Source organism: Sciurus vulgaris (genome assembly GCF_902686455.1).
Source record: "Sciurus vulgaris genome assembly, chromosome: 8".
Lineage (NCBI taxonomy): Eukaryota > Metazoa > Chordata > Mammalia > Rodentia > Sciuridae > Sciurus > Sciurus vulgaris.
This window is the reverse complement of record NC_136468.1, coordinates 19,424,062-19,450,454: the sequence shown is the minus strand read 5'-3', so window position 1 is coordinate 19,450,454 and position 26,393 is coordinate 19,424,062. Positions and strand designations below refer to the sequence as shown.

The 26,393-nt window shown below is 38.4% G+C and overlaps 2 protein-coding genes across 3 annotated transcripts in view; both read left to right on the top strand.

Annotated features, from left to right (window-relative positions):
* NUP205 (nucleoporin 205) overlaps positions 1-8,882 on the top strand; it is a 66,311-nt gene extending 57,429 nt beyond the window's left edge. For both annotated transcript variants that reach the window (XM_079152413.1, XM_079152412.1), the window contains 5 exons: positions 2,724-2,890; positions 4,845-4,968; positions 5,403-5,531; positions 6,288-6,361; positions 8,524-8,882. In XM_079152413.1, coding sequence (XP_079008539.1) covers positions 2,724-2,890; positions 4,845-4,968; positions 5,403-5,531; positions 6,288-6,361; positions 8,524-8,676 — 647 coding nt within the window. In that variant the 3' untranslated portion in view covers positions 8,677-8,882. The remainder of the gene's footprint in view (positions 1-2,723; positions 2,891-4,844; positions 4,969-5,402; positions 5,532-6,287; positions 6,362-8,523) is intronic.
* Positions 8,883-12,500: 3,618 nt separating this feature from the next.
* STMP1 (short transmembrane mitochondrial protein 1) lies at positions 12,501-24,663 on the top strand. Its single transcript, XM_079151104.1, is given in 4 exon segments — positions 12,501-13,132; positions 23,065-23,118; positions 23,965-24,036; positions 24,038-24,663. Coding segments are annotated over 4 exon segments (177 nt in total). The 5' UTR covers positions 12,501-13,117; the 3' UTR covers positions 24,074-24,663.
* Positions 24,664-26,393: the final 1,730 nt, after the last annotated feature.

Here is a 26,393-nt window from a genome sequence, read left to right as displayed (position 1 = left end):
TCTTGCTCCTTTGCATTTGCTTGTTCTTTCAACCCCTGGCCTAGACACCTACTATTCTGCTTTCAAATAGTATTTCTGCATTTTTCCACCAGTGTCTGTTTGCTTTTGTTTATATTATGTCCAGGGCTTTTTGTTTTCTGCTGGTGAGTCTCAAAGAAAGCAGAAGCTTGTTTGGTGTGATCCGTTTGTCATTCTTGGAAGCAGAAGTTCTACTTTTTTTTTTTTCTTTTGAGGTGTTTGTGTGTGTGTGTATGTTGTTGGGGATTGAATCAAGGGACTTATGCATGCTAGGCCAGCACACTAACACCATGCCCAACAGAAATCCTTCATAATTCATAAGCTACCTTTCATTTGGTGATTTCATTTGGAATAGTCTTTCATAGATGAGAATATACTTTAGAGAAATTTGGAAAGTGGCTATAGATTTATAGTCTATAGGATAAAATGCTTAAGTCATTTAAACTAGAAGTATAAAACAATTCTTTTGGCTTGGTTAAGTAAATTAATTCTATGTAGTTCTAGTTCCCCCCCTGTTCAAAAAGTTTATTGCCAGGATGATCACTCTAGAATAAAAAGGGACCACCATGAGAAGATTCCAATCCCTACATCCCTAGCATGAGGGGTAAGTTACCTTTCCCGTCCAGGTGACTCCACCAATGTGAAGAGAGTGGTTGACTTCACTTTAGAAGGCCTGGAATGACTGCAAGTCTTGCCCAGAGTCTCCTTTTTGTTCAATGGACTGGGGTTCCAGCAAGATTTTTTAAGCTGATGTATTCCCTTTCTAGCATTTGGTAAATGAACATCAGTCTGAACATACTTAAAAGATGTACTTTATGAAACTTTATAAATTGGTCAGCATTTTTCCTTAGACTTTTTTAGGGTCAACAGCCACATTTTCCTCTACCAATTTTAGGCACAAGAGCATGTAGGTATATAGTAGGTTTGAAAATAGACAATTCAATGTAGTAGTCAAGAACACAAGTTGATAACAAATTGCCTAGATTTGAATCCCAGTTCTACTACTGACAATTGGTGTGACTTCAGAGAAGTTACTTACCCTCTTTTGTGCCTCAGTTTTTTTTTATGTGTAAAATGGAAATAAACTCTCCTCTGACAAATTATTTTAAGAATTAAATGTGCTAATGTAAGGAAACTAGCATTGTTTTTCATAGTAGTAGTACCTGCTCCTAGTAGTACCTGTTGTTTGCTATTATTATTGTTAGGGTTATCATGTAGCATATTACTTATTATTTGTGATCCAGAGACCCTTTCCTGCAGGACTTCTACTTCCTAAGTCACAGTCTGAGGCCCCTGTGGGATCTGTTTCTGTACTCTAATTTCTCAAAAACCATCCTCATATGATGGGCCTCTGAATGCTCTATTATTTTCTAGACTTGAACAAGTCAGTGTGGTGAGAATTTCTAAAATGTTTGAGTCCTCTGAGCATTAGACCATCCTCTTTGTGGATATCAGTTTTCTTTGGGTACCAGTCTACCCAATTTCACCAGGAGAAGGCTCTCAATAAAGACTATCATGTCTTCACTGAAGACTGGAAAAGAAAATCTGGCTAATCAGATTTGTTTAGGAAATCCTGATTGGTTGCAGCATCTGCAGATAATACATCCCCTCCACATAACATCTGTGGAATCTGATTTTAGAACAAAATTAAGGGAGTTGGTAGTGGAGGAAGCAAGTATAATCTCCCTTTCAGAATCATGGCAGTGTGGGCCACCAGACAACTATTATCTCCAAATCAAACTTGAAATGTTCAAGTATTTCCAAGAAATCCCCTAGTCATGAGAAGAAATTGCTCTAATTATGCTACATAGGAATGATATCCTTATTGCTCCCTAGTTCTTCTGCAAACAACTTTTATGATATCCCACTGTTGGTTTGCACCTTTGTTGAAAGGTAGTCACGTAGAAGGCAGATTTTCTTATGTAGCTGGGCATGGTGGTACATGCCTATAATCCCAGAGACTCAGGGTTTGAGGCAGGAGGATGGCAAGTTTGAGGGCAGCCTCAGCAACTTAGTGAGACCCTTAGCAACTTGGCAAGACCCTGTCTGAAGTTAAAAAATTAAAAGGATTGGGAATGTAGTTCAGTGGTAAAGTGCCCTTGGGTTCAATCCCCAGTACAAAACAAAACAAAACAAAAACAAACAAACAAAAAAACCCCCTTGTTTGCTACCCATATAGAATTGTAGTAAAATACTTTTTAACATTTATGTGTGCAGTATTTCAGTTAGTGTTCTCCTGGAATCTTTCAAAGAATGACTTTGAGCTTTCAATTCAACAACCAGAAAAATGCAGTCTACAAATGAATGCAGATAACGACAACTAATGGTGAGGCAGGGATTACTGACCAGGGGCTGAGCACTCCCAAATTTGGGTGTCCGCATTGAGCAGGTTGAGGGGTGAAGGTAGAGGTATATATCTTTCATGAAGTTCACAAAGAAGTCTTCATCCATTAAAGAAAAAACTCTGCTGAGTTCCACCACTCACATTTCTTTCTCAAGGTCTCCAGTCTTACATACATACCTAATTTTACTTGCTTCTAAACACTTGTTCTTTGAATTATCATTGTTGTTTAAATGTACTCTTGGTTAGTTTTAGTGGTAGTTTACATGTCCTTAAATTCTGGAGTATCCATTGTTTTATGTGGGTCATTTAAAATTCATACAAAGGGTTTATAAGTGAAACATAGTTTTGTGTCATCTACTAGATACCCAAGCTCCAGTGGTTCCATATTGGCGCCTACCTGGTTTGGGCATTATTGTCTACCTACTGAAACAGAGTGCCAGTGATTTCTTCAGCTACTACGACAGTCACCGACGTAGCGTCAACAAGCTACAGAATGTAGAGCAGCTTCCCCCAGATGAGATAAAAGAGGTATGAATCTTGAGATGGGAACTTGAGAAACCATTGCTTTTATTAATCAGAGTCAGAGTACTGGTTCCAGATTTGGGAGTGAAGATTATGTACGAAGTGTGGCTTAAGGAATCGCATGATTCTTCTGTGTGATTAGAAGGAGAGTTTCACCTTTGCACCAGGCTCATAAGCATAGACATTCTTGACTGAAAAACAGTCAAGTAGGGGGTGGGGTTGTAGCTCAGTGGAGGAGCGTGTTCCTAGCACATATGAGAAACTGGGTTTGATCCTCAGCACTGCAAAAAAATAAATAAATAATAAAAAGGTATTGTGTCCATCTGCAACTAAAAAAAAAAAACCAAAAACGAACAAACATAAAAACAGTCAAGTAACTCCTGTTCAAGAAAATAGAAAGGGAGCTAGCCTTTAAGTAAATAGTTTTGGGTAATTTGTACTCTAAAATCTGTGCCGAGCAGTTGGCGTTTATGTTGCAGATAGTTTGGTAGTAAAACTTAGGTAAATTTCTCTGTGCCTTCAGCATCCTCCGTGTCCTTCTCGTGAATTTTTCAAACAAATGGGATTGCACATCAGGCTTGACCACTTTCTCAGTGACCCAGAATCATTCCCCTCTTTCTGTAGCTCAAGATGCTGAGGTACTGGGCTTGCTCCCTAACTAGCTTTCCTTTTCTGTTTGGCACAGCCAAGCTTGGCCACTTCTTAGGTCCTGGTACTAAGAATTAGCTTAGCACCTTAGCTTCTTGGTGCTCAATGGCAGCCTGGATATTGAGCTGTTTTACCCATCCTGGTTTATACCAGACTTTCATGACAAAAATTCCATGTCACTGGTGTGATTAATCAAAGCCTACTCCCTTTTGAAACTCTTCTGATAATCACAGGAAACATTTATTGAGCAATTTGTGAGCTACATGTTCTAGCTAAATACACGAGGCAGGTATTGTTGCTACTACCATTTGTCAAGCAAGGAAACTTAGGCACAGAAGGCTGGGATAACTTGCCCAAAGATACATGGCATGCAAAAGTAGGGTGAGGCAGAAGTTACTGACTAGCTTCGGGTCACCCCTGAAACCATGTAGTTCTTATCTGGTAGTTCTTCCTCCTGTTGTATAGTTTATTGGCAATGCTGAAAGGCTTATTCCTCAGTATACCCAGGCTGTGAATTCCAGGACCCCCTGCCACATTCCCAGGAGCTAAAGTCCCCTATGGTATAGCATTTGTATATAACTTAATGCTCACCCTCCTGTGGACTTTAAGTCATCTCTAGATTACTGAATGCCTAATGCAATATAAATGCTGTGTAAGTTATTGTTACAGTGTATTGTTTAGGAATACTAAAAAGGAAAAAATCTACGTGCTTAGTGTAGATGTATTTATTGTTTTAAAATGAGTTCAATCTGTGTTTGGTTGATTGTGCAGATGCAGAAACCGGGGATATGGTGGCATGTGCATTCCATCAGCCCCTCTTCTGTATACCTTCTGTCAAACCCAATGTCAGAATATTAAATTGCACCACTGTGCTAATGTGCATGTGGAGTCCAGAAGTGCTCAGGGGAGGTTTGGGTTGATGATCGCTTGTTTATTGTGCCCTAGAAGTCTATATTTCTTTTTCTTCAGGAGGTGCCTGACAGCTGTTACAGAAATTCTCCCCAGCATTGTTTCACCTACCGATTGAAAAACCTGTTTTGTTTTATTTCAGCGTAATAGGAAATTCATGGTTGGTGGCCCATTAGCAGGTTGGAAATGTCTATTTCTGGGACAGACTTTCTCAAAAGGCAGCAGGTGAACAGTCATTTGTGAATATGACTGCTTTGGCTCTTATTTGTAGATACTTATTTGCAAGGATTTTTTAAATGAGTGTTTTTCACAGCATTTATCACAGTGACCTGCTTATGGTGGAGTTTTGTTAAATTTGTTACAATTATATCACTTTCATGCTACATTTCTTTCTTTCTCTTAGTTGTGCCAGTCTGTGATGCCTGCTGGTGTTGATAAAATTTCCACTGCCCAGAAATATGTTCTAGCGAGAAGGCGTTTGGTGAAGTTGATCAACAATCGAGCTAAACTGCTTTCCCTTTGTTCTTGTATCCTTTATGAAGTCAGATTTGAGTGGTGACCTTTAAATGGAGGAGCTGTTTACTTATTCTCACATTATTTGGCCACAAAAACCAGGTGGAAGGGGATGGAATTATTGTTAATTTTCTTCCAGTAAATACATGATATATTTCCAGATTTTTTTTTCTTTTAGCATAGCTGGTAGTACTCTAATAAATGCAGGTTTTCTGTCTGGATGGGAGTTAAGGACTCAAAACCGTGGACCCAGTACCCTGCCACCTCCCCTATTTCCTCTCAGCACATCATGCTATTTTCTCTTACCCACACTGGAACCTTACCTGTCTGTTAGACTAAGGTTGTAGATGTATCATTATGTGAGTGCAGTCTCTCCTTTCCCCCTCCTTAGAAACTGGCTAGTAAAAAAAATACATGATGAGATTATTTTCCTTTAATCTGAACTCAGTTATCATAGAGACCTGCTTATTTATTCTTTGGCGCCATCTGGAGTACTACTTGTTACATTGCACACCCACAGATTCTCAAGATTCCTTATTTGCTTCCAGAACCTTATTTAAAAACAGAAGACTACAAGGTAAACTTTATTTTGAAAGTTATGCACATTAGTGCCTTGAAACTCTGGTAACTTTTTTCTTAAACAAAATCTCATTATGTTAGTGTGGTATCAAACTCTTGGGCTCAAGTCATCCCCCTGCCTCAGCCTCCCCAAGGAACTGGGACTATGGTCATGTACCACTGCACCCAACTATTTTTGTTTATTTATTTATATTTTTTATTTGTTTTTATTGGTAAATTATACATAATAGTGGGATTCACTGTTACAGATTTGTACATGTAGATAATATAACAATATAATTTGGTCAGTTTCCTTTTTATGTTCCAGTTTACTAAGAGTGAATTGGGTAAGCGATAACTACTTAGTCATAGATGTAGCTATTTTTTGTATTTTTCTTCTGTCCATGGGAAATTATGCTATGTATAACAATATTTTAGAGCCTTCTTATCAACTGTTTTTTAGCTTCTTGAGGTTAAGGGCTGACTCAGCTCTGGAGTCCTTTGGTTACAGTTTTTCAGAAGAATAGAAGTGGGTGAGCCACTAGGCTATGATTCTTATTGATTGCTGGAATGAGCCTCTGTGAGTGAGTGACTCAGGTGAGAAGAAACAAGAAAATCTTGAGAACCCTGGCTTGGATCAATGAAATATTTCTAGGAGCTTCCATGGCTGCAGGAGTTTCTTTCTTGCCCTGCATTGTTCACTTTCAGCAAGTTATTCCACTGGCTAGTAGGTCTGTACTTGCAAAGCTGTCTTGACTGTGTCTTTTGTCTCTAGATTCCTTCTCCTCAGAAACCAATCTGGATTTTAAAAGTGGGCTGACTGTAGTGAACCAACATGATATAGACCAGGTAAGGTTCTAGTCTTACACTGTTTTTTCTCTCTTTATTAAAGTAAAAGGGAAAGCTTGGTAAGTCAATAAAGATTATAATTCTCAGGGTTGCATATAGAGACCTGATTTGAATTCAGGCTTGGCTCCTTAATACCTGTGTGGCTTGGAACAACCTAACTTCCTAGCCTCTATTTCTTTATCTAAGCACTGCGAATGATAATTCAACCTTGGAAGATCTCGTCAGAATTAAATGAGGTTTTTGTTTTGTTTTGTTTTGTTTTTGCGGTGCTGGGAATTGAACCCAGGACCTTGTGCTTGTGAGGCAAGCACTCTACCAACTGAGCTGCATTCCCAGCCCTAAGTGAGGTTTTGTATAGTTGAAGCTCCCAGTGGAGTGCTGGGAGTATGCTAACTGCTGCTTAACCAGTAGGCATTGTGATCTGTGTGTTAGCTCTATGTCACTATAATTAAACACTTGATATAATTAACTTCTAAAGGAAAAATATTTATTGTGGCTCACAGTTTGGGGGGATTCAGCCCAAGACTGGACAGATCCATTGCTTTGGGTCTCCAGTGTGCATGCTGGGTGGCAGGTAGAGCAAGTTGCTTATCGCATGGCCAGAGAGAAAGTACAAGGCCTAGTCCCATAGTCCTCTTCAAGGGTGCACCTCAGTGACCTAAGAACCTCCCACAAGGCCCCGCCTCCTAAAGATTCTACCACCTCCCACTACTGTGGACCAGGCCCTTAAACACATGGACCTTTGGGGGACATTCATCTTCCAAACCATAGCAGTGTAGAAATCCTACTATCTTTTGATTAGCTTTGTAGAAGAATTTTTAGGCAGTCTCACTCAACACCTAATTTTTCAGAAAATAATGGTGAGAGGGATAATAACCATTAAAAATTCTACTGCAGTAGTCTATAAATAACAGGTAGCATTATGTTCTTTTTTATTTTTTTATTTAAAAAATTTTTTCATACATGTATATAGGGTAATAATGTCTGTCTCAATCTACCATCCTTCCCATCCCCACCCGCTCCACCCCTCCCCCTCTGCTTTATGCTTTTAAATAGCAGTATTGGTAAAATTGAAGACCATTCTGAAAACAATTGAAATGAACATCTCAAATTAAACTAGTAGCAAAGTACGATATTAGGGAAAAATCACTTGCAATTAGATCTGCCAGTGGGCATCTGAATACCCTTAGCCATGATTTGATAAGCCTCTGCTCTTCCCTAATCCCTCCTTGTTGCTGCCTTCTTAAAGCTGCAGGTTGGGCCTTATCAGAAGAGAGGTACAGTTACAGCAGCCTACAGAGATGTCCTGGACAATGTGCTCTCATCTTAGGCCTGATTGCATTTGCTCCTAAGTAAAAGAAACTTGTTTTTTGGATAGGCTTGAGTAGGGAAGTTAGTACCAAATGAGTCCAAGTGCAGAATTAGGCAAAGAATAGATCCTCCAGAAGATGTTTATAATAAAAATATGTTGAATTGCTGACTGTTACTGTTTCATTTAGAGTGGTCTCTTAAAAAGCTAGGGGAAGAAATGCAGGATAAATGGTCTCACTCAATGCTGTGATTTTAATGCAAAACTGAAGGCAAGTGGATTCATATAATTTTGTTCTTAATTTTAGCCTTTTTGCATAACATCAGAAAGATATTTCTGATATTATAAATCCATTCTAAATAGGTATGAATTCTAAAGCATATACTGGGTCAGACTTCCCCATTGATATTTTATAAAAACAAAACATGCAAATGTATTTTTTAAAATTACAAAATAAAGTAGAAGGTAAAAGCTTCTTTCCCACCTGCATTTTTTCTTTCCCCCAAAGAAACCACTCTTAACTAATTTCTTATGTGGCACTTTAGAAATTGGTTTTGTGTGTATGTCAGCATATCAGCATTAACAGTTTTACTATTTAAACAGATCTTAAAATTTACACATTTATACAAGAAAAGTAAGAAGAAAAAATCAGTAGGCTCATACCAAGAAATTCTAAAGTAGAAACTGTGAATGTTTATTAATTTTGGTACCATGTTACAAAAATCCAAGCATATTTTACCTGGAAAGACTACATTACAAAATAGAAAGGTATTTTAAAATTCAAAGGCATAGAATGAAAGAAATATTTGAGACAACAATTTTAATAATACAGTCTTATCTGTATTACCTCTAGCTTCAGGCCGATGCCGTCAGCGCTTTTGGAGAATCACTACAAAAGAAACTTCTGGACATTGAAGGATTATATTCAAAAGTTCGATCTCGCTATAGTTTCATACAGGCTCTTGTCAGACGAATCCGTGGCCTACTGAGGATATCAAGGAACTGAGAGCCTGTATGTATGCTCTTCAGTGGAAGAAATAAATTGGGAAACACTGTCTTCTTTTTATAGTTTGTTTCTAAATTATGACCAAAAAAATATTTTGCTATTTCTTTCTTTATATATAGACATTTTTTTCTGTAAACTCTTTACCTGATTTCATTCTCACTTGTAAAAAATAAAATCTTTTTTTAAAAAAACAAAGCAAACGTATGATCATTCTTTTGAAATTTTATCTAGTAAGTGATCTGCATTATTGGCAATCTAACAAATAAATATCCACAAGAGTAGTTTGCCCCTAAAGACATTCTTAATGTTAAAATAGAGGCATAATCTGGAAACCCTAATTTTTCACTCTTTGTATATACATTATACTTTTATGATATTCATGGTTACTCCATGGGGTAGGGTGGATAAGAATACTTGCCATGCTCTGTCATTGAATAGTGTATGCAGTATTATGAAAGCATATTATAGAAGTGTCTCAAAAAGTCACGTAGTCTCTTTTCCTAAAGTTAGTTTTTGCCCTATTTTCCTTTGGACCATGTAAAATGACAAAATGGTAACTTGCATTTGTTCCTTACAAATTATTGTGAAATTTCTTAAATTAATCATCTTCAATATTTCTCATTAATATAATGGGTACCTCCAGGACAAAAAAAAATATATACACCACTATTTCCCAATTATATTCAAGTGACTGTGTCATCTGAGAGAACAATTTCTTCTTTCCAACCAGCAATTATTTTAACCTAATATGCAGGAGAGAGACTAGATGAAGTCTTGATTCATGTAGAAACAGAAGATTAATACTTAGTTCAACAGTGGTGTAGTGTTGTTTTTTTAATCTATAATAAAATTTCCATGACTTTTAAATATTTTTTAAAGGCTTGATCATTGTTATATTCTGAAGTTAATTTACTGCCCACTACTTATAAACAATAGTCTTTAACTGGAAGACATCCTGATAGTTAATAGAAATCTTGGTGGGAGGTAAATGAATGAGTGGATCCCAAATATTGTTGCTCATGTCTGTTGCTCCACTGCTTATAAACTGTATGAGGCTATATAGCCTGTATATTATATAAATATATATAATCTCCTCACACAAGCTAGGCAAGTGTTCTGTCACTGAGCTACATCCCCAACCTGCATATAGTGATTTTCTTTTATCTGGAACACAGGCTCACATCCCGAATGATCAGCAGAGCGGAGCATGTTTATAAACCTGTGTTGTGAACCCTTCCACAGGAGATATTTGCTAAATTTGGAATTAAGATTGTGGGTTTACTAAACACCATTATCTTGTTTTCTTATTTCTTCCAAAAGTGTAGCTGACTGTGGATCAGAAGTTGGGGCAATGGAGAAGTGTGTGGGAGGGAGTTGGAGGAAGGACTGCAGCTTTATTGTGGTTTGGACCAGAAATGCTTTTTGACACAGGCAGAAGCTGACAGCAGCTGAGCTGAGAGGGCGGCCTGCTCGAGCTTTGTTACCTAGGTCAAAGGGTGTTAGGTACAACCTGGCTCTCCAGCAAAGCCAAAGGGAGGAAACCAGTGTTCAGATACTTTGATTTAAAATGTAAGCAAAGGTTCATCTCGTCCTCAAAAATAATAAGTCAATGTATGATTTTAATTTGTTTTTTACTGAGTTAATCAGTTTGTTGGGTTGGGAAATAAATGTACCTTTTTCCTAGCCATTATCACTATAGTTTTGACAAAAGGGTAATGTACACATATGTGTCTTATTTGAACTATACAAGTTGTGAATACACAATCTAGCCTGTTCTAAATATTTATTGTTTTCCCAAACCTATTTTGAAAATTTTTAAATCTTCAGAACAATTTGAAGAAAACTACAATGAAACCATATGCTTTTCACCTAGATTCCAATCGTCAACAATTTGCATATCTTTATAAATGTGTATGTGTGTATACACACATATCTGTAATTTTTTCCTTAAGTTATAATCATGACACTATCCCTAAATATTTTATCAAGAACCATATTTCCTTCTGAACTACAATTACCACATTTAAGACATTTGACAAAAAATTTTCTAATATGTCCATATCAAAAATTTCTCAATTGATCAAGAAATGTACTTTAGAACTTTTATTGGACCTAGGGTCCAATCAAGAATTATACATTACAATCAGTCATTTTATTCTCAAAACAGTTCCTTACCCCTGTTAGTGGGGAGGAGTTGGAGTACTTTAGCGGTTTTGAAAAAGCTTCCACATATTTTCTTTTCATTAGATTCATTCAGGTTAAATATTTTCAGTCAGAATCCAACTATAAAGGTTATTGTATAAGTGTGCCTTAAGTATATCCTATCAGGAGATTCATAACAGTCTGTTTCATTAACTCTGATATCTTGGTCAAGGTGGCATTTGACACATCTCCATTATAAAGGTTACTTCTCATTGTAATAAGTAATGTGAGTGATAACTTGGAGGCTGAATATCTTGTTCCTAGAAAACTTCACAACCACTGCTTTAATCAATTCAAGTATTTTACTTAAAAATTATCTACTATATGAATCATACAAATAAGATCAGTATAATAAACATCAAGATATTTACTCATGTCATCCACCCAATTTTTTCAAATGTTAAAATTACACGTTTTTTTAGGTTTTTTTTTGTGAAAAGAAATATGATAGATAGCAATGAGAAGTCCCTGATCCCACTCTCCTACTTCCCTCTGAGAAATCACCACTGTCAAGAACTCATTGTTATTCTTTCCCATATGTTCTATACTTCCATTACATGTGTGTATATTCATAGGCATTAAAAGGTATTGTTTTGAAGCTGGTTATGTTTTTACGTGTGTTATAATACTATATGGAGCAATTTGCAGGTTTTTTTCATTTGGCATGGTTTTTATAATTTCTCATATTTGTTTATTATGATTATTGAATAGATACTATATCCTGTTGTACAAATACACTAATTATGCCCTGTACTATCAGTGGATTGGCAGACATTTCGGTTTCCAATTTTGCAAACTGCAGTGATTATCATTATATACGTCTCTTTAGATGAGACATAACACATAAGAGGCTTATCCAGATCATATAATTAGAAGTGGAAATCCCACATTAAAGGTTTAGAGCCTTCCTTTCACTAGATATTATAATATTTTTCTTAGTGATTTCTTCAGTGTACCTCTACCTGTGTGACTATACATTGATGATACTTCAGTTGTACTTTTAATCTTTACCAATCTGATGGGTGTAAAACATTTAAGTATCTCAATTGATTTGCATATTTGTGTATTATTCACCATTCTTTTTTCCCCTCATGTTTTAGTCCCCCCCTCCCCCCCCATTTTCTGTGTAGGGAGTGGTTGTGCATTCAGAACGGCTTTAATTTTTTCAGTTTTCTCTGCAGATACTTGCTGTCAGTCTGTTGACTGACTTTATGGTGTAGGTTACTGATTGTTTTATCTTGTCAGAGAGAAGCAATGAATCGGATGTATGGAGAAAAGCAGGAATGTAGAGAAAATGATTCCTAATACCCCATTGCTGTTCATCGTATGTGTATAATGCATTCCGGTTTGGTTTAAGCTTATGATTTTTTTTTTTTTTTAATTGGAAGCCAGTTCTACTTAATAGAGTAGATAAAATTGATTTGGGGTACTGAGAGCAGTCAGAGAAGGGTGGGCCCACTGTGTGTGCTGAGGGGCATTTGAAGACCAGGGGCACGAGGGAGCCGGCAGTGTGACCTGGCTTCCCGGAGCTCACTGTCCTATGGCTCCCTTACGTGATCTCCCCGGAGCTCACTGTCCTATGGCTCCCTTACGTGATCTCATTTGGTTCCCACAACAGTTCCACAAGGTAGCTGGGGTGGACTGCATTTATACGGCGGAAACTGAACTTCAGAAGTGTTAGTTGCCCATGGCTGCCAGATGGTTAAGGAAATCAGGACCTGGGCTCATAGCTGTGCCAGCCTCCAAACGCCTCCATCCCAACCATTTAAGCCCCTCATCTCATGCGTAGTGGAGCTTTGAAAGTACAGCCTTCCTCCGTAGCCTTCAGAGTCCACGTGGGGTTAGGGTAAATGTCGGCAAAGCACCTGGATCTGCGCACCAGGGATGGGACGCGCTGCTTCGTCCCGCCTTGTGGGCCACGGTGCCCTAAGCCTGGCTCTGCATCAGAATCTTGGGGGTGCTTGGGATAACACAGACACCTGGGCATCGGGGCAAGCTTACAGAAGCCGTTCGAAGCTGCCCAGCCAGGCTCGGAACCTGCACTTCCCTGGCCGGGTTCTGGCGGCGAGCCTGGGACGCTCCGCTAGGAGGCGCCGCGAGCCGCTTCCGGCACGGGGGGGGCGGGGCCTGACCCGGAAGCGGACGGCGGGCTCCGCCCTCGCGCCGGGGAGGCAGGCTCGGACCGGCCCGCGGAGCTGTAGCCGCCCTTCAGGCCCTGCTTGTCTTCCCGGCCGACAGCATGCTCCAGTTCCTGGTGAGTGGAGCTGCCGAGGAGCAGGACCCGCAGCTCGGGGGTCGCCTCGGGATCCGGCCGCACCTCCGGTGGCCCTTGGGCTCTGGGCGCGGGACCGTCCCCGCAGCCTCGCGCCTGTGGTCGCCTTTCGGGGAGTCCTGTGGGGTTTTCTTCCTGGCTCTCCCTAAATCCTTTGCAGCGTTCATCTGCAGGCATCCAGCTTCGAGGGGCGTTCAGAGAGCTCATTGTGTAATCCTCGCGTGGAAGCTTGGTCGTTAGAGGTCCTTAGTGACTTCTCGTGGCCGTCCCTCCTTCCGCGTCCCGGTCCCGCGACAAAGGCCCAGGCCCTGTCCTTGACTTAGAGCCTGCTGATTGGCACAAACCTTAGTAAGCCACCTCACGAGGTCAGTTAGGGGCTTAGGCAGCCCTCACCCGACCTTTTTATAAGTTTCTGACTGTGAGGAGTGAGTCAGACGCTGGTGTACAAGTAATTTTTCCCAGAATTAGTCTTTTGGGAGAAATAAATATCACCATGAGTAAGCAGATTATTTCTCATGGCTTCTATTTGAGTTAAAAACGCATTTTCTGTCAAAGCTCTATTTCCTGAATTGCCTGGTGAAGAAAGGTTCCGGGAGGACTTGCCGAAGTTCCAAGTGAAAGTTTTTGTTTTTCACCAAGTTATTGTGCGTCCAAAACTTGATGCTTTCAGCCTTTTATTTTATCATTGTTTTGGTACTGGCGATTGAACTCAGGGGTGATCTACCACTGAACTACATCTCCAGCCCTTTTTATTTTTTTATTTTGAGACAAGGTCTTGCTAAGTCGACCAGGTTGGGCTGGAATTTGCTGTTCTCCTTCAGCATCCGGAGTAGCTTGAATTACAGGTGTGGTTGCCACTGTGCCCAGCTCAATCTCTAATTCTAATGAGGCAGATATTCTGTGTCTTTTAGATGATCAGTGGAAACCTGGTGCTCTGGGAATGAGTTAATTTCCCAGTGTTCTTTGGAAAGATAGTGATTGGTTATTAAATCCAATTAACCAAGAGAGAATCCTTGATCTAAACTGCCTGTTTAAAACAGGGTTGCTCTTTGCCTGTGGGAGTTTCTTCAGTGTCATCTTAGGAGTTAGGAGTAATTACAGTCATCTACTTGTAGAAAGCACTCAGTTAAAAGCAGTATCAACCTCTAAGTGTATGATGATATAATTGAGCATCTGTTGCTCATTGATAAGCGGAGAGGTCATTGGCCAGTCACAATTAACTTTTTAAGTGCTTTTGCAGAATGAGTTTACTTCTACTGTATATAAACTTGGATTCTGACTTGAGAATTCAAAATTCTCAGCATTTAAGGAGAGATGCTGAAGCCATTAATTAAATTCCTAGCTCTTTAGTAACTGGACTTTCTCGCCTTCTAGCCTTCCCTCCTTGTTGCTTTTGTTGAAAACAGTGGGTAGCATTGCTTTTCACACTGATTCCTTTTCATTCAGATGATTTACTAACTGTTAACTTGGGAAAGTCTTTCTATTTGTTTTCAGTCATTTCATGTATAAAATGCTGGTCATCTTATCCTAGTGTTTAAGAGGTTGGACTCTTAGAATCCTACCTCTTATCATTCTCAAGCTGTGGGAGTTTGGGTAGGTTATTTAAATTTTCCATGCTTCTGTTTCCTTGTCATGGTTTTGTTGTGAGAATTAAAAAGAAGTTAATACAGTAAATACTTTAGTGAAGTTCTGGTGCACTTGTGTTGCTTATATATTCCTTTCATTGTTCCCTTCTCCTTAAAATATTTGTCCATCATCCCTGTATCTACAAGTTGTTCCTAATTAAACTATAGTTATTTTAAGGAAGCAGTTCTAAGGGAAAGCATAATTGGTACCACTGCTGTGCCTACCACCTCTGGTTACTGTTGCTGTTGTCATTTGTTTTTCTTCTTGAGGACAGCAGCACTTTTGACTCAAATCACCTCATTTTTAATCTTTCTTAGGCTTTTGGATCTCATATGTTGGTACTTTGCAATATTCTTGTATGTTATAACATGCGAGAATTATTTTTTCATGAAAAAACCTGCAGAGCTAAGGTGACCAACTCTGGGCACTGGTTCTTCCCAGGACTGAGGGGATCATATCTGGGTTCACCAGTTGGGAAACTGCTCACATTTCTCCTGTTTTTACTGACTGCTTTTCCCTGCTTTTGTTTCTATATGTTGTTTAAGGCTTAGTTAGCCCTTGACCCTCCTCTCTTCTTTACAGACTCACTCAATTAACCAAGTTGGGAATGTGTTCCTTGTCATGCCATCACATTTCACCTGTTTGAAGGCAGCTTCAAAACGACTTTGAGTCCAGTTCCCTGATATCAGCTGTCAGCTACTCATCTCATATCTGCCTCTCTGACTCCACTGTCTAGACCCATTATCTCTTTCCTCCCTTCCAATGCCTACCCCACCTAATTTCTTTTTCTATTCTCCTGCCCTCCCAAATTTGAAATATTGACGTAGTCTTTGATTTATTTCTTTTTGTCATTCTTGGAGTGTTTTATTTGGTACTGGATAGTGAATCCAGGGGCATTCAAGCACTGAGCCACATCCCCAGTTCTTTTTATTTTTAATTTTGAGTCAGGGTCTCACCAAGTTGCTTAGGGCCTCGATAAGTTGCTGAGACTGGCTTTGAACTTGTGATCCTCTTGCCTCATCCTCCCAAGAAGCTGGGATTACAGGTGGGCACCACAGCCCACAGTTCCTTCCTTCTTTATATTATTTACCTGCTATTTTATCTGGGCAAGTTCTTTTATTGCTCTCTGCCTCAATTTTCCAAGCATGAAACTGGGCAGGGGTAATACCTGCTTTATAAGGTTATGTCGAATGTGAGTTAATTCATGAAAAAAAAAATTAGAATGTTACCTTGCACATAAACTGTCAATAAATGTTCTTTTTTTTAAGCCATTAATTCCCATTGCTTATTTAGGAAAAGTTCTCTCTGTTCCCACCGCTGTTTTGCAGAGCAGGTAGTTTTCATACCACTCTCAGACTAGCTAGCTGGTGTAGAATTTACATTTTGAGTTGGAAGGGTTATTTAAGGCTCTACATTCCAACTAATATACTGACGGTTAATCTCTACTACTAAGGACCCTAGTAAGGGGATGTACAAGGCGCTTGGTCAATACTTCATGATTGATTTCATTTACAGTTAGCTCTCCATCTTAGCAGGCTGCATCTGCGGATCCAACTGTGGATCAAAAATATTTGAAAAAAAATTGCATTTGTATTAAACATGTAGATTTTTTTCTTGACCTTATTCCTAAACAATACAGCAAAACAACTATCTAAAAATATAGCATTTATATTGTATTAGGACTTCTAAGTAATCTGGAGATAATTTAAAATATACATAGGTTACCATGCCATTTTATTGAAGGACTTGGGCATCTATGAATTTTGGTAGCTGAGGGGGTCCAGGAACCAGGCCCCTGTGGATTGGGACAGCTGTATTTAATTGTAGGTCTTTGTCCTTTGCCTCATTACTACTCTGAAATAACATAATATTTGCATCAGCTTCCTTGAGGACAGTCAAACAGTTCTACCTGGGGCACCCTTGTCCAGAGTGTTACAGGTTTTTCATGAGTGTCCCTATTTAACTTACTGGTGCAATTAAAAATTTAACAGTCCACCCCCCTTTATTCTTTCTTTTTTTTTTTTTTTTTTTGCGGTACTGGGGATTGAACCCAAGACTTTGTGCTTGCGAGGCAAACACTCTACCAGCTGAGCTATATCCCCAGCCCTTTTTTAATTCTTTAAGCAAAATTATTGAATATAAAATGTAGCTTACTCTTAAAAATGTGCTTTTCTGTGGCAGTAATAGAAGGGAGGTAAATTATATCCTTAGATTTTCAATTTAAGGTACAGAATGTGAATTTTATTTTTACTTGAAGTAATTGTTAAACTCATTTGATAATGTTCTCCACATAGGTTTAAAAAGGTAGAGCGCTTGCCTAGCAACCTGAGGCACTGGGTTCAATCCAGCACTCATAAAAATTAAAAAAATAAAACAAAGGTGTTGAGTCCATCAACAACAACAACAAAAAAACTAAGGCATAAAAAATTGGTTACTTGTTTTTGTGTCTCCTTGGAAGGTAGAGGTCTTTTTTTGAGGGGAAGAGGGGAGTGTCCACCGGGGATTGAACTCATAGGTACTAAGAGACCACTGAGCCACATCCCCAGCCCTATTTTGTATTTTATTTAGAGACAGGGTCTCACTGAATTGCTTAGTGCCTTGCTTTTGCTGAGGCTGGCTTTGAACCCCTGATCCTCCTGCCCCAGCCTCCTGAGCTACTGGGATTACAGGCATGTGTGCACCTGGTTTGCAGAGGGCTTTTGACTGCTTTTCTAGCTGAGTTTGATATTGAGAAAGAAAATTATCAACTTTATGTTAAATAATATTTAATTTTTTTTTCTTGTTGGTGTAGGTTTTCTTACCTCAGGCAGTGAACCATCTTTAGGTACCCTTTTGAATGCCAGTTGTTTGCTAAATAAAATGAGATTATTTTTAGATTTCTAAAATGAATGTCAGTAACTCGAGTTTGGGTGTGTCACTTTGAAAATGTAATTGATGAGTCATAGTTCAGACAGATACTTTGGGTTATTGTCAACCACTGTAGGTTATTACCAGGAGCTAACTCCCAAAACATTGTAACTTTATTTGCTAGCAACTTTTTGATTGGGGAAGGAGTTAAGCAAGATAAGAGTTTGCTTTGGATTTGGCTTTGTTCTTTTAAGAGTTAATAGGTAAAGTGTTTTCACTTTTTACATTAATAGGTCTATTGTGACTGGTCTGCTTCTGTATGTCCATACAAAAAAAAATGGCTAAAAACATTTTTCATGGAGCTGTCGTACAGAACCAACAATTTATCTGACTTTTTCATTCAGTTTATCTCCTTTTTTCATTTCTCGCATTTTCATTCTTTTTAAACATTAGTACATTATGGAAACCTCTAAGTTGTCTTTGATTTCTTCAGTTTCATCCCAGTGGCTGACATTATTTTACCAAATTTTAATGACCGTTTCAGCTTTGAGATATAATTCTTCCATTTAAAATGTATAGTTTTTTTGTTTGTTTGTTTTTGTATCAGGAATTGAAACCAGGGAGCTTTATCACTGAGCTACATTCCCCAACCCCCATTTTGTTTTTTTGAGACAGGGTCTCCATAAGTTCCTAAGGCTGGCCTGGAACTTGGGATTCTCTTGCTTCAGCTTACCCAGTCACTTGGGATTACAGGGTTGTGCCACTGTCCATACCTGGCAAGTTCAATATTTTAATGTGTTCACAGACTGCAGGCATCAACACTGTCTCATTTTATACCTAATGTCTCATAACCCCGGAAAGAAACCCTGTACATACTGACATTCATTTCTCATTTCTGTCTCCCCCAACCCTGAACAACCAATTTATTCTCTGTCTCTGCGGAATTGTCTATTCTGGGTATTTCCTTAAAATGGAATCATACAATATGTGGTTTTTTTGGATTGCCTTTCACAGTGTTTTCAAGATTCATCTGTGTCATGGCATGAATCAGTGCTCCATTCCTTTTCTTGGCTAAATATTACTACATCCTGTGAATATACCACATTTTGTTAGTCATTTCACTAGTTTATGGACTTTTAAGTTTTTTCCATCTTTTGGCTATTAAGAATAATCTTGCTAGGAATATTTACGTACAAGTTTTTATGTGGATGTATGTTTCACTTGTTGTAGGTATATACTCTTAAGTGGATTTGTGGTATGTATGTTAACTGTCTGCTGAGCTTTTTGAGGAACTGTTAGACTGTTTTCCAAGGTGGCTGTATCATTTTACATCCCCAAAAGCATGGTATAAAAGTTCCAATTTCTTCACATCTTCAGCAACATTTGTTGTTCCTTTTTTTTGACTATGGTCATTTTAGTGAGTGTGAGTTGGTATCTCACGATATTTTTGATTTGCATTTCCTCAGTGATAAATGATGTTGAGCATCCTTTTATGTGCTTATTGACCTTTTGTATCTTCTTTGGAGAAATCCTTTCAAATCTATTGCCTATTTTTAAATTGAATTATTTGTCTTTTAATCATTTAATTGGTAGAGTTCTTTCTCAAGTATCCCAGATATATTTTATCCTCTTCTGTGGATTGTCTCTCTCCTTCCTTTTTGATGCTCAAAGCAAATCTTTTATCTATTTGCTTATGTATTTTACAATGCTGGGGATCAAATCCAGGACCTTGAGCACACTAGGCAAGCCCTCTACCACTGAGCTATACCCCCAGCCTGGTTTTTCCTCTGAAATACACCCGGAGCTTGTCTTTTCTCTTTTTGGTGGTGCTAGGGATTGAACCGAGGGCTTTGGGCATGCTAGGCAAGCACTCTACCAACTGAGTTATATCCCCAGCCCTCTTTTCTACTTCTTAATGATAGTCTTTGAAACACAGATATTTTTAATTTTGATGAAACCTAAGGTATCTATTTTTTCTTCTGTCATTCTAGGCTTTTAGTATCATAACGAAGAAAACTATTCCTTAGCCCCAGGGTATGAAAGTTTACTTTTTTTTTTCCCAAGTTGTTTTACAGTTTTAGCTCTTATATTAAGTCTTTGATCTGCTTTGCGCTCATTTTTGTGTGTGAAGTAGGGATCCACTTTTATTCTGTTGTCTCAATATCATTTCTTGAAAAAACTATTCTTTCCCCATTGACTGTTATGGCTTGGATGTGAGATGTCCCCCAAAAGCTCACATGTGAAACAGTGCAGGAAGGTTCAGAGAAGAAATAATTGGGTGGTAAAAGTCTTAACCCAATCAGTGAATTAATCGCAGAGGGATTAACTGAAGTGGTAGGGTGTGACTTGGGGAGGTGGGAATTGGGGCATGGCTTTGGGGTATATATTTATATCTGGCGAGTGGACTTTCTCTGCTTCCTGATGTGATCTCCCTTCCCTCTGCCACACTCTTCTGCCATGATGTTCAGCCTCACCTCACCCTGAGGAATGGAGCCAACCTTCTTTCGACTAAGACCTCTGAAACCACGAGCCCTCAAATAAACCTTTCCTCCTCTGTAATTGTTCTAGTCAGATCATTTAGTCATAGCAGCGAAAAAGCTGACTAAAACAGACTGCCTTAACGCCCTGTAGCAGATTACTTGACCCTAAATCTAAAAGTTTATTTCTGGACCTCCATTCTATTTCATTCATCTTTATTCATATTTAAGAAGAAAAGTCATTTATGTTTGCATGTTTTCTCATGTTACCACATTAATCTGGCCCATCTCTAATCTGTATTTAGCCTTTTCTGAAGTGAATGCTTCCAAAGCTGTGTTTTCATCACATTTCTGCTGGTGGAGGGTAGTCAGTGGCTCCCTAGCATCTTATGGGAATGAAATTCCTTTGCTTCCTTTTTAAGGTCTGTCAGCTAGCCTTGCCCAGCTCTGCATGTGTATTACTCTCCATTCCCTGACTGGAATCCTCTTTTCTAATCAAGCCTTTGTCTTTTAGTCCAGTGATGTCCTCATTCCAATCTTGTGTCTTGCTTCTCCACTGTCAATTCCCCTTCCAGTTCTTTTCTAATTTAAATTTTAACACTTCCTCAGCACAGAGCCTTAAAAGGCACAACTTCTAGTACCTCCATTCCTTTCCGGTGTGGTTTCTTAACTGTATCATTCATTTTCCCACTTAATGCATGACCTGGTTCTAGTTGTGGGAGAACATCTTATACCATTCAAGATCCTGTGCTGGGTGCTGCCTTACTGTTGTTATATAACTGCCATTATGTAGCATTTCTTCCTATATATCATATAAATTCTCCAAGAGCAGAGACAAATTAAACCTTCTGCAGGGTTGAATATGAAGTTAATTTTAGTAATAGGAGACTGCAATCTCTTAAAATTTTGGGGCCCAGATATATTTGGGAAATTAAATTACCTTCTGGTTTTAGAAGGATAATAAACTACATAGTAACTTGGTACTTTAACAACCTAGCAGGGTCTGGAATAGCTGTTTGTAATCAAATGCACTGAAATTTTTGCTGTTAAACATTTTCCAGTGGGGTTGAGGGCAGGATCCTGTAAAGATTTCTATTTCTATAGCAAAAAAAATGATTATTCACCCTAAAATGTGATAAAGACAGTCATATATCTGTTTAAGTCAGGTATGATTTTGCTGCCAAATGAGCTGTGATGAAAATTGGTTTAGATAAGGTTTTGAGTTTTAGAATTGTGGCTAACGGATTGTGGCGCTTCACTGATTCTAAGTGTGCTTTGTTAATTATAGAGCCAGAAAATGCCATTCCTCTCTTGTGCGCTACTATGAACCCGTTTCCACTTCCCTTCTGAGGCTGTTAGCTCCAGCATCTTCTTTCCACCCACTGCTCCTCTCCACCATCTCCCTCATCTCACTCCTCCATCCCCATGCCTCTAGTGTCCTACTGTTAATGGTTTCCTGTGTGTTTGTGAGAAGCCGGTATGTTTTCAAATTTCTAAAATGTCAAAATCATTGCAGAGGGTATGATAGTAACATATTTAGTGAAGAACTTGGAAAGAAGGCATTTCATTTTCTGTGCTCTCTTCAGGGAGTGGAGGCGGGGTGGACCATGTGATGGTAAAGAGTAGGAATCTTAGTTTGGCAAATTATCTTTCTGGATTTAGAAAACTTCTGTCTTTGTGATCTCAGTCTGTCAGTGAAAAAAAAAAAAAATCATTCTGCTTCTTGGTGCTTCCTTGGTAAAAATATGATTTTCCAAGATACTGCTGATGAATCAAATGGTCAGAAAATGATCTGTGATTAGAGACTGGATAGCCTCTTTTATGTTTCTTAATTTGCTAACAACAAACCAATTTAAATTCCACTTTGGGTGTTTAAAGCTTAGTAAGTTTATGTATAGTAAGGACCCAGGTGTATTCTATTCCTCTGTATGCATTTGCAATTTGGAGATAAGTTTAGACCATTCCATGTATGATTGAAAACACATTAAGTGCCACACTTTGGTTTTGATTTTACCATGACTAGTGTGATTGACAAAAGCAACACTGATTAAACAAAATGATGAAAGAAATGGATGCCAGTTTGAATTTATAAAATTAGAAATTAAAACTTAGTTGGAGGTTCTTAATTACTAGGGAAAAAAAATGATTATTAAAATTTGAAACTAAGGAGCTTTGACCCTTTTGGCATATAGTGAATACTCTAGATTTTCTTGAAACAGCTTTTGTTCAGGAAAATAGTTACCCAAGGGGATAAACATTTATAGTTTTCCAAAAATTGTGACTGTTCCTCTCAGCACTGAATTGGACCCCTGTTCCCCACTCAGCCTAGGCGTCCTGCCCTTTGAACTCCACCATGGCAGAGTGCTAATAAGCTCAGTGGTGTATCAGAGTTTCTGTTCTATCATTACATATTTTATTTTTTGAGTGCTTATGTAGTTTAGGTTGTCCTATACTCCTTGCTGTGAATTACCCTGTGTAAGTCACTTTACTCCCTGGACCTTACCTTCCTCTTCTGAAATATGAAGAGATTGAAGTGTGAGAGTCCTTTCATCCTCTAAGATTCCATGATTCAACTGAATATTTTTAACTGAATAATTTTTATTTGATGTGAGGAATAACAATATCCATAATCAAAAAATTACAGCATTAAACAACAAAATCAGAACTTCAACTTGGATTTCTCGAATTTATAGTCTAGTATTTATGGGATTTGTGAGGGGACAAAGAATTTAGAGTAGATTTGTTCGTTTTTCTTTCATATGTTCTTTAACATTTTGGAGGAGGGTATATCTGTGTTTATTTTATCGGATAAAAATGTGCATCTCTTGCTAACCACAATCCTAGGTTGGACATCAAGGTCCTTTACCTGTCCTTAGCTCCTGAGGAGGATCCTGTCTGTGTGTTGTGGTCCCGTTGACACAGGACTTGGTATGCAGTGTAACTCTTCCTGTTCTATTCTTTCAGCTTGGATTTACTTTTGGCAACGTGGTTGGAATGTATCTGGCTCAGAACTATGACGTAAGTGGCCGTATTCATGTTTGATAGTCTTTTCTTTGTTGAGGTAAAGCGTGCACTCTAGCATAAATGAAATCTTTAAGTCTGAGGAGAAAGTCCTGAATTTTATAGAAAGCTTTTCTACTGTTTTGGGGGGGAAAAAATCTTAACATCTGTCCTCCACGTTACCACAAGAGGGCAAAATCCCATCAGTTTAGGTGGTCTCACAATGATCCCGAGCTGTGCTACTTAGTCCAGAGTAATATTAAATTTGTTCTTTGGAAAATCATGAGATACTTGAGAATTGAAAGATTGATTGGATAATCTTTTCAGGCCTCATACCCAGTAGTAGAGATGACTAAGAATATTGGAGATGGATCAATGTGGTGTAACACGTTTAAGGAGGACAGAGTTCGGTGAAGTGGGGAGTCATATTAACCTTATTGTATAGATGGGGAAGTTGAAAGCCAGAGACGTTTTAAAAAGACAGGCAAAGGAAAGAAATTAACTTCTGATTTGTTTTGTAGTAAAGTTCTTCCCTTTGTCAACCTTCATTTGAGTCATCTGCCTTTCTAGACAGGGGCTTTACTGATTTCTATCAATGTACAACAACTTTCACTTGGCTTCAGATTGAGGGGCTAAGTGTATGTTCAAAAGGAGAATCAGAATCTGGTGTTCAGAGAGAGCATTCACTTACAACCTCTGATATCTTTTATATATATATAGTTATGAGTCTAAGAAATACCACTATTGAGCAGGTCTCCATAGGAAAATAAAAACTTCTAGAACTGTCCTTGGAGGAAGAGAAGTAAAAGAATGTTAATTGAGTAAGTGTAATAATCCTTACAATAATCCCTTTTCTTTTTAAAGATACCAAACTTGGCTAAAAAACTGGAAGAGATTAAAAAGGACTTGGAAGCTAAGAAGAAACCCCCTAGTTCCTGAGGCCCGCTCCAGCACTACATTCTGGATACCCTGATTCTGCTGTTCCTGAGGGGCCTCCTGCGCCATCTGATCCCAGAGCTTTTGTTTTCATCTCCAGCCACAGCAGTTTTCTTCTTTGATAGATCCCGTGTTGCCTCAGAGCAAAAGTGGGGCCATAAGTTAATAACTTCCCTTTATATGTCCAATAGCCTCGCCTCTTCCCCTGCCTTCCTTCCAGCTGACTGGAATTATGGTGCTAGATTAGCAAACGTGACCTTTAATCAGTCGCCTCTCCCCTATTCTTTGGGATTTCTACTACCTTTTGTCAAAAGAAAAATCAGTGAGTTTTGTATAGCTGATCAGATACCAATAATGATAATTTCACAGTTTAGCAGTTATAATGGGTGTTTGTTAAACATTTGTTATTAAATTTTGTTGTTTCAAAGTAATTAAAATTAATATCTAGAAGCCAGTTTCTGATGAATTATCCATTTATTTTATACTCTTATCAGGCAGCTCCATAGTTGGTAATTCAACTAATAAATCAATTATGCTATTTGTTAACTGGGAAATTTTATTCTAAGAATCTTGTAAGTAACTGGGGAATTAAAAAATGTGAAAAATAATGTTTTTTGTCCCAGTGGAGTTCACTTAGCATAAGTGTTTTTCCTTAATGATGTATTTGATCTGAATGTTTTTTCCTTAAAAGAATCATTTTTGGGATTACAGGTATATTTGACATTACATCATGGATAAATGTGAAGTTGTTGATAAAGGAAATGTTAAGGCTTTTCACATTAAAAGATATATTTATATTTAACAATAGTGCTTCTCCTACGAAAAATGTGGTCCAATATATAATTTGTCTTTTTTTTTTTAAATGAAGTCTTCTGGTTGCCTAGGCTGGTCTTGAACTCCAGGGCTCAAGCAGTCTCCCCACCTCAGCCTCTTGAGTGTTGGGATAACAGGTGTGTCACTATGCCTGGCTAGTCCTTTTTTTTTTTTTTTCTTCAGTACTGGAGATTGAACCCAGGATTTCACCCGTGTTGGGCCAACACTCTACCGCTACATCTCCAACCCTTTATTTTTTATTCATTTATTTGTGTGTGTGTGTGTGTATGTGGTACTAAGGATTGATCCCAGAGGCACTTTCTGCTGGGCTATATCCCAAACCCTTTTTATTTTGAGACAGGGTCTTGCTAAATAGCTGAGGCTGCCCTTGAACTTATGAGCCTCCTGCTTCAACCTCCCAAATCACTGGGAATACAGATGTTCCACACCACATCCAGCTTTTATTTTGAGAACAGGGGCTTGCTAAGTTGCCCAGGCTGGCCTTGAATTTGTGATCCTTCTGTCTCAATTTCCCAAGTCGTTGGGATTACAGGTGCCTCATAGCTAGTTGGATTTTTTTTTTTAATTAAAAATGTTTAGTAGGTAACTTTTCCCATGGATGAAGATACAGAAGTGATTTCATATAAATAAAGGCCTGTCTCATTCCTATTCTCTTATTTCCAGCTCCTCTTCCGTGGGCAGTCACTATTACAAGTTCCCTGTGTACTTTGAAGGAGGAGTCTGTGCCTAAGCACTATACACAAATGGTAACAAACTAATTGAGCTCATTCTGTATCAGTACTTAAGGAACAAGGAGACACATTCCCTTTTTGACTGTATACAATTCTATTGAATGGATATACCATAATTAATCTGCTACTGAAGATTGTTTAGGTTGTTCTTTTGCTGTTACAGTGATGATACAGAACCTAATGTTATATATTCCTCTACAGGGTATAGCTGTAAGATAAAGTTTTGAAAGTATGCCCATTTCATTACGTATTTTGTTTCAGAGGGCTTGTTGGGTAACATTGTCAGTAATGCCTTTCTGAAGGCAGTTTAGAAGAATCAAACTGGAAGGATTACTTAGAGATACTTTTTTTCAGTGATGACACTAACCCTATAAGTGTTTCTAAAATAAAGTGATTCTGATTTTCTTTGAAAACATACACAAATATGTTTTATCCCTATAAAGATTATCCTTGTGTGAGACAGATTAGGATCAAATTATGGTTTGGCTTCTCCCTTGCAGTGGGAAGTGGACAAGCAGCAGCACATTCTTTCTGAAACTCCTGTATTGTCTGTAAGATGTGGATGTATTACCTACCTCATAGGGTTTACATGAGAAATAAATGAAGTAATGTGTATGGTGTGCTTTGCAAATTGTCCAATAAATAGTAAATTTTAGTCCAAATATGTTGCTTTTGGTCAGGATACTTTTGTATTTCTGCAATCATTTTTGGAATCAGTGCAATCATTTTTGGAATCAGTGCATGAACCCTGCAAATTACAACATTATTCCGTGGTAAGTCTTAGATATAGAT